Raw genomic sequence first — 9,339 nt, forward strand, 5'->3', positions numbered from 1 at the left:
CTTTATTGAAAATATTTTGTATCCATTTTTTTAGTTTTTACTACCAGTGAGTAATTTAGTTTATTGTACTGATCCCCGTATTGCAAAAGGAAATATCCCCTTTCATGTTTTCTAGAGGCAGAAAAAATATTATTTTCCTCTAGCCGGCTCCAGAGCTCAGTTCTCAAAGTGGACGTTAAAGAGGACGTTAATATCTCTTCCTTAAAAATTTCAAATACGGTATTTGAAATTGCGGATAGCGAATCGTCAGGAGATTAGGAGAATACGATTAATTCTCTTGCATTCCCTTTCATACATGCCTTCGTGTCAAGGGCGGATATCTTCAGTATCACAAGGCAACTTTCACGAAATTAGCAAATACATCATTCGTGGTGACATTGCGATTTTGCGTTGCTTTAAGATTATTTATTATTGAGATGAAGTGTATCATATAATGATACGCTCCTCTCACCAATATTATTTACTCACACGTTCTATTCAATTTAGGTAATTCGTTGAGACTATTATTATCGTCTCGCTTGGTACGGTAACAGTATTTGATCGATTATTACAGTAATTGGTATTACAATCTGACATTAATAATAAATTGGCAAGTGGACATTTCAACCTTCGACCAGTAGCATGTTGGATGATTATAGTAATAAGGTTGAAGGTGCCGATTGGAAATATACATAGGCAACAAGCTTTGGTGGAATCTAAATATTATCCAATTATGTACTCTAATCGAAAGCTTGCAATAATTTCATTATTGAAATAATTCACGTGTTTTTAGACATATCTTTTATCAAAATGCGTCTACCCCACATTTTAATTGCTCTTTACGGTCATCGCCACTCGGAATGAAATGTTAAATTTGCACAATTTTTCTGTATCCTTTTCTCTTGAAGTTTGTTTAATTATTATTTCAAAGCGCACGTGCGTGCAATTGACGACAGAAGGCTAATATTTGTCGCCCAAGAAAGCTCAAAGTATCATTAATTGCGATACATATCTCATATATTTGCTTGGGATGCCATTAAGCTGTAAAAAAGCATATCGAGAAATTATATATATTTTTTTTTAAATTGTCGATCCTGTACTTATAATGCATGAAGATTGGACGTGATATTGGCACTTATCCTTCCCAAAGATAGACCATAATTGCTGTATTTAAGTTCCGCTGACGCTTGAATCTTTGAGGGGAAATAATTTCCTACTAAATTTATTACCCTCACGTAATATTCGAAGTTTACCTGGAAGTATATTTTCACCCAAAATTGCGCGATGCTTAAAACAGTTGTTACGAGCTAATGGAATGAAAACGTAGTTGGTAATTGATTTAACCCTCCAGCAGGCGCGCCATATTCTCTGACACTAGCGGGCGCGCGTGGCACTCAGTGCAACACTTGGTTTTCCGCTGATATTAATTACAAAAAATCGAATTAAGAAGCGTATATTCAATACCTTGTTTTCTAATAGAACTTTGCATAGTTTAGACGTACAGATTTTTAAGCACTTTTATAATAAAAAAATTTTTATCACATTTTTTTTAGCAATGCCAAAAACTCAGTTTTTATGTCTTAAGTTTTTTAACGTCATTTATGCACACTTTTTTCAGGTAGTAAATGTTTAACAGTGCTTTCGGAAAGAAAAGTTATTACACCTCCCACATTTGATTGTCGTTGATATGTTCTTTGCACGGCCACACTATACGCACTTTCCGCGTTTCTTACTTGCTGTCTCGCTCACCTCTTCAACTTGCAAGTCTTCATTTCGATAACTTGACAAGAATATTTTAATGTCAGCTGGTAGAGATAATATGTTTGATCTGTTTTTCAAGTGTGCGTTCAATAATATGTACGATAAAGTTTTCAGGAATGTCCTCCTGCAATGTTCATTTGTAGGATTGTTTGCCCTTTATAATATGTGAGCATTGATTCCTGCGATGTCCAAAAATCTATAAAATAAAACTAATGGCCACCTTTTCGTAAATCTGGACACAGAATACATACAACCGTGGTCAACCGTGTCGACACCTGTTTTCGTTGCATCGTAATCTATTATAAGACATGGTTTATTTGAACCTTCATCTGTGATCCCCTCATCATGCATTGTTGAAAGCAACAACACCGCCTTGTTCTTCTTTGTAACATATGACAGTAGGGTAATGTCTTTCTAAAACCCGTAGAGAGATGACCCTACAGCGCGCGTCTTGTTTGGCAAAAATTCAGGCAGAAAATCTCTTTTATTTTTTTTCAGCGTGCCAATGGTAGTAATGTTTTTTCTGAGGAGATGCTTGGCAAGCGGATAACTAGCATACCAGTTATCTGTGGTAAGATTACGATTAGTTGCCTCAATTGATCTTACAAGCCTCTTGACAACGTCTACTGGTGTGTTTGACGCTAAATATGGACCGTTCATCTGCTTCCCGCAATACACTTCGAGATTACTGGTGAAGAATATTTTGGCATCACACATAGAATAAAACTTTATCCCGTATTTCGCGGGTTTGCTTGAATTATATTGAATGAAACTTCAACGGCATCTGTATGTTTGCAGCATTTCGTCAATTGTCACAAATTCACTCATTTTATATGCTTTTTGACAATTTCCTATGAACGAGTTTATTATTGTTCGGATTGCAGCTAATTTATCTGTTTGTTTTCGGAAATCCCTACTTGCTCTGTCGTCAAATCTTACTGATCGTAAAATAAACAAAAATCGCTTGTAACTCATAGCTGCCCTTAGAATTTGCATTCCTGATCCATCTTCAATACACAAGTCCAAAAAATTGGCATGAAAACCTCTTTTCAATTTAGTATTTTCAGCACAGCCATAAATTCTGTTCTTGTCGTTTCCTTACAATCCCTTTCCCTTGAATAGTGGACAAGAGCAATTTTATTTTGAATGAACTCGTTTATTTGCATCACAATTTCATCAATCATGTATATATCTATACATTTTCGAAAAGCCGCAGCCTTATCAGGAGTATTTCTTGCACAGAGTTTTGTCCTTGGTAGGGTTTTCATAATGTTTTGGCGCTTGATCTTTGTAGCACCGCAAAAAGAAGTTTTTTTTCACTTGCAAGATTTATCAACTTTTCCAAAAAAATTATTATTCTCACCATCAATATCACAATCTTCAGCAGTTGTAGGTTCTTTCACGTCACCATCAGACGTAGCTTCATCAGTCTCTGCCGTTATCACGAGGGGAAATATTTTCCTCCTCATATGTGTCATCGCTTTCCTCAATGCCTACTTCCTGTTCCTCGTCCGACAGCTCTTGTAGTACACTCAGATAGTCTTCTTCAGTAATGAATCTTCGTGCCCTAAGCAGTGTGATAATTAGCTTTTGAATTTTTCTACATCGAAATCCCATAAAAGGACAACAAAATATCCTATGGAAATTATTCATAAAATTTATTCACATCATTGGGCTCACGTTGGAGAAAATGCCACAGGTCAATTTCTCTCCACAAACAGCTGCTTGTACACACCATTCACTCAGCTGTTAGCTCAACCTGATTCAGAGAAGGAATGGTGAAAACTCTTGTGTTCCCACCAACTCACCTCACGCTACATCGTACAGAAATAGACAATGTTGATCAATAATTGTCACTACGGGATAGTATTACATCACCAGGCGCGCGTTGCACAGAGTGCAACAAAGACGACCAGTTCATCTACTTATTCGTTTTATTTCGAAATTCGGGAAGCTAGGCGCTTGAATCAATAACAGAAATCTTCATAGTGATACAAAGAAGGAATAATTGGTGCGTTTGGTTCACTGACCAACTACTATTAATAACGTGAGACCGAAACGGCACAATGTTGCACTTTGTGCCACAGCGCGCCCGCTGGAGGGTTAAATGAACTTTTAAAATCTATGGCTATAATTTAAAAAGAATCAGTTCATTTGAGTAAATAAATCTTACTTCACTAATCAATATAAACGTACTCATTTATTAACTTCATTTTCCATGGAAACAATATTGAGCCACACCAAGTGTTATTCGATAGTTTGTTTTGATACATGCAATGTTAGAGAACCAACTAGAGGGGCAATATACTTGCAACCCAAGGTATTTATTGTTCACTGATATGATTGTATTTATAAGTAGGATTGAAGTTACTATCCTAATAACCGCTGCTGTTTGCTGCTGCACAAATACGTTTTAATCCACTGTCACTTCTCAATTTTAACTCCCTAAATATTTGCATGTGATTCTTCTTTGTCGTCTCCTATACATATTTAAGAAAATTTTTCATTGAAGAAAATATTTCCCCATGGGCTTATAGTCAAGTTAGCCTTGGCTACATTTTACTGATAGTTTCTTGTCTTCTAGGTATGACCATGCAGTTGCCACTAGACATTATTACAACACCTCCCCTCATTTATGATCAAATATACTGGGTTGTTAAATTTAATTTTTTTTTGTAAATTCCAAAATTTTTTAATTTTCACCCTCCCTTTCCCTTCCCAACAAGTGTCTGAGATATTTCAAGACAAAAGTATTGATGGAGGTTCACTATGTGTTGGACTTTTCGAGATTTAAAACATGAACCACTTGGATACTTTAATAATTATAATTTGGATAATTAATATGACGTGGGTACCTGTTAAAATAGTACTACTTTCGTGCAAATATGGATAAAGTGAAAAAGCTTAAATTACTTAATCCCAACACGATTTTCCTTGTACAAACCAAGATGACGTTAATATTTACTGTATTTTGTAAATACTGTTGAATATTTTTGTTCGTTATTGGTTAGGTTGCTTAATATTATTATATTGTTTCTCCTGTTATTTTGAGTCCTCTGTAATTGGCCTCGTGCTGTTTATGGACTGGATTAAATAAATAAATATCCACTCTTGTATGGAAGGGAAAATTACGATTGTATATTTCAACATTTGTTTGTTTCTACGTGTACCGCAGTGCAGGCCTAGAATTGCAAAGTCAAGCTATTGCTCAGAAATGATGAAATTTTGATATCGTGCGTCCCTGGTTTGTCCTATAGATTTACTTTTAAAAGAACTAAAAGACTGTCTTGTATTTAGATAAATAGTGGACAGATATGTATCCCAGGTTTAAATTGCAGTTACACTCTTTCACTTGTTTTACTACTTTATTTTAAACTTAATTGTATAATTATTTATGTTTTTATTTCAATATTTATTTATAAATAATATATTATGCTTATTTATTTAAAGAAGAAAGTCTTGAGGGAAAACATCCTGCCAGCGCTTATAATCCAACTATTATAAAATGTAATTGAAACTGAGCTTCCCGCGTAGCGAGTCGCCGTTATAGCAACAGTTATTTTTTTCATTAATGTTCCTTTAGATGCCATATGCTTACTGCCATCATGTTTTCTTAAGAATTTCAAGCTATTTGAGTTTTTCTAAGGTATGAATAAATATCAAGCGTAAAATTGCGGCGATTTTTGGGTGTACATTTGGTTAAGTTTCGTAACTTTAAATCAAAGAAAATATATATTAGAAAGTTTTATTGTATAAAACATGAAAAAATAGTTGCATGAGAAAATTCAACAAATATATACAGCACAAGACTTAAAAACGTAACATATCATAACAATATGACCAGTATATTTCCAAGAGATGAGTGTCCTGAGGTTCGAAGGAAGCCATTCCAACCATAGTGACTCAGCGTTAAAAGATCACCTAGAAAGAAAGTTTTATAAATTAAGTTCAGTGAAGGTTATCACTTTCATTCTATTATTAAATAAAACTTCTTGTTACAAATGATGAACAAAATTTGTGAAAAGATTAGCTATAATGACCAATTCATATTTTAGTGATTCGTCCAAAAACATTGTTAGACAAAAAATATTTACTTCTTCTTAGGTGCCCTGGATTTTACGAGCATAACTCAAATCACCGCACTTGTGCCGATGCATGTAATTTTCATTTACTGGGAATAGAAAAGTTGTTCTTGTGCACGGCCAATTATATCATTTTAATTATTCTCCCGAAAGTAATTGAAGGGTCGTTGGTGGATCATCACTTTCGCGCATTCAGTTATGTCACGAATATATTACTTCCTCGTTGCTCTTAGGGATAAATAAAATCACAAAATTAGTGATTAGCAATGTCTTTGTTTGCATTAAAATAATAATAATACCTCCTATTTCAGTCCTAATTCCTTCTGCTGGATCGAAGGACAAATTTAGTATGAAAGTTTGAATACTAAAGACCTGAATACCCCATTTTTAACCTCTTTAAGGATTAAGCATGGTTTGGTAATGTGATTCATTATTTTGTGGAGCATATATGGTTAAAAAAATCCGCCTCACGTTTTTATTTGACGTTAAATCTTGCATTTACTAAATGGCTCTGTTATTGGTTTATAGACATATTCGAAAACTTTTCTAATATACCTCATTAAAAAGTTATTTTCAATGGAGCCTCACGTACGTGTAATATTTTATTTAAACTTCTTTGCAAGGAATCTTCGAATATAACCCAGTGATGTATATAGTTGCAAACTTGATGGGTATTTGGGAGATCTGGGTTCGAATTCCGATCTGGCCAAATGATTTTTTGGCGGATTTCAACCATAGTGGAAATTAGTATTCCTATGCTATGATATCGTTCTGTTATTACCCCCTACGATACTCACCTCTCTCAGTGGTGGTAGTGGTGTGGAGGTCCATAGTGGTGGTACTTGTGATGGGGCTTGTGGTGGTAGACGGGCGCGTGCTTGTGGTAAATATGGACGGGCACATGGACCGGGTAGGGCTTTGGCACGGGAACCGGGACGGGCTTCTCAACGGTCACGGGGTAGGGCTTCTCAACCGGGTAAGGCACCGGCTTCTCGACCGGGTATGGTACGGGCTTCTCCACCGGCACGGCAACGGTCCTGATGACGGGCACTGCGACCGGATGAGGGATGTGCACGGCGAATGGCTGAGGAACCGGAACCTGAACCGGAACCGGATGCGGCACTGCTACCGGAATGTGGATGGGAACCGGGTGTGGCACCGGAACCTGGACGTGTTTGATGATGGGTACGGCTACCGGTTTGGTCACCTCGACCGTCTGCGTTATGTGTCCGTGTGCTGATCCGCCGTAGCCCGATGAGCCGTAGGCGCTGCCCCCGCCGTAGCCGCCGTAGCCGACGTCGCTGTATGCCGCTCCTCGCTTGTCATGGTGCTTCTCTTCGAGCGCCTCCTCCACGTCTGAGTCGTCCGCCCGCGCGAGGGCGAACAGGACGAGCACTAGAGCGGACTAAACAGAGCGAGGAGAGAGGGGGAGAGACGGTTAAAATGGGCGTGGTGGAGAAATATTGTGACTCGGCTACATATTTTAGGGGAAAGATGGCAGGGATAGTGAGGTCTAAGCTAAAGGTCAAATATAGAAATGAATTTTGCAAAAGTAATTCGATAAATTATGCAAGTCCACTTTAGAAATATTTTGAAATAAATGTTATGAATATAAAGAGTCGACTGTAAAATGAAATCTCACACCAGTCAAGAAGATAGCCGGTGTCAAACCGTTCCGAAAAAATATTCTTAGTTATCTAAACACGTGTAGTTTTAGAACTGCTGCAGAGGCAGTCTATGTTAGTCATCTTTTATTATAGTTTCTGAAAGAAAAAGATCCGATGATTTCCAAAGAATATTATTCAAAATTCTTTCGCGGAATGTACTATCTTTTTATTTATATTAAAATTGATTACATAATAGATTTATTTCTATTATTTTTTGTTATGAATGCATTAAATTTACGTATTTTTCTTATCATTGTAAAAAATAATTAAGTTTTGGAATTTATTCAAGCCATCCTTTGAAATATGAAACAATCGAAATACTAGGTACCACACTTTTGCATTATGGTAAGTACCACAATTTTACATTAAAATATTAACGAAACTTTCCTTAAGGATTATTTTGCTATTGAAATATATAAAAATTCATTCCATCATGAAAAGTAATATTTTACTAACATATTCAAATAGTATATGAAATTACCTCAGTGCATCATTTCTAAACAATAGTTAATATCTATTGCTGAAAATTAATCCCTAAAATTCCATTTTTGTTGCAAATTAGCCTAAACTTAGATATTCTATAAACTGTTTCAGCAAAGATTTCCTGCGAGTATTATTTCTTGCAGAGAAATGGCACTTATCAGTATTAAATATCATTTACCAAAAATTGGCTCCAATGATATTAGTATTTTTACGGAGTAACTTCCCATTCAGGTTAAAGCCCTAATGATATCATTATGTTTCTTATGCTCGCTAACAATGAGGGATTTTGCTTTAAAAGGATATATGGCTATTGACTGTATCTGGCCGAAATAAAATTATAATAACAATTTCTGAAGATTTTTTTGGAATAGTTGAATTCTCTTAGCTCATTGGCAATAAAAAAATTAATGTCTACATAAATAACTACATTTATTGCTAGAGTTTATTTCTAAAATGAGCAAAAACGTGATATCCACTCTTGTCTCATTATTTCGTAAGATAAGTATGCTTATAATAAATTTGACGTTCTTTCTTACAATTTTTAATGATAATCTAAGTGCTTCAATCAGAATGTAGTGCAGCTTGGTAACACCTAAGAGTACTTCAAGAGAAAAAAATTGCATGGAGCAGAGATTTAAAATTTTAGGATTTACAAAAACTCAGACTGAATTGAATTCTATCTATTAATTTCATTCGAAATACAAAGTAAAAACCCTGGCTCCTCGGTTGAACGTAATCCCGAACCGCAGTAATCTCCTTCTATCCCCGACAACAAACTTCTGAGTAAAGTCCTTGACCCACTGACTCCTCGCTCTTACCGTGAACTTCATTCCGTCAGCTGTGTGTTGCTTGCTTGGATTGGGATCGCCACCGGCTGGAAATGCACTCGGGGAGCAGGCAGGCAAAAGGGTTGATACGCTCACGGGAGGATGTGCGGAAGACACTGGATGCTGAATGGACGTCGGGTGCGCATTATATTGAGGAGCCGCCACTTTCACCACCCTGCTCCCTCGGTCCTCGTCCACAAAGGCAGGGAAGGGGGCTTCCACTACCCCGCCCCCTTCCTTGGGGGTGGAGGAAGAAAGGGGAGGAATCATCATCTCTGTTTGCGTTTGCCGGGAAGGGGTTGGAGCAAGTGCTATTCTCACGACGCGAAGGAAGGGCAAGGGCGGTCGGCCTCTGGTGCTAGAGGGGTGGGGCGTTGTAGGGGAAGGGGAGGTAGAAATGAGAAGGGCATCAGGGAGGAGACGCTCCTCTTAGGGGGTGGAAATATAGGAAAAGTCAGAATGTGGTGGTGGAGTAGGGGTGGCGGTAAGGACTTGCACTTTTTTTCACTTCCTTTTGCCATGTGTGCATGTGCCCAATGT

General features: G+C 37.0%; 1 protein-coding gene across 1 annotated transcript; it reads right to left on the minus strand.

Annotated features, from left to right (window-relative positions):
• Positions 1 to 5,471: 5,471 nt before the first annotated feature.
• On the minus strand, positions 5,472 to 9,072 carry LOC124153167 (SHSP domain-containing protein AacuJ-like). Its single transcript, XM_046526269.1, has 3 exons — positions 8,791 to 9,072; positions 6,620 to 7,227; positions 5,472 to 5,661 (listed from the first exon to the last, which is right to left on the minus strand). Exons 1-2 carry the CDS (start codon positions 9,070 to 9,072, stop codon positions 6,625 to 6,627), a joined length of 885 nt encoding a protein of 294 aa, XP_046382225.1. The 3' UTR covers positions 5,472 to 5,661; positions 6,620 to 6,624.
• Positions 9,073 to 9,339: the final 267 nt, after the last annotated feature.

This window comes from Ischnura elegans, chromosome 2, assembly GCF_921293095.1.
Source record: "Ischnura elegans chromosome 2, ioIscEleg1.1, whole genome shotgun sequence".
Lineage (NCBI taxonomy): Eukaryota > Metazoa > Arthropoda > Insecta > Odonata > Coenagrionidae > Ischnura > Ischnura elegans.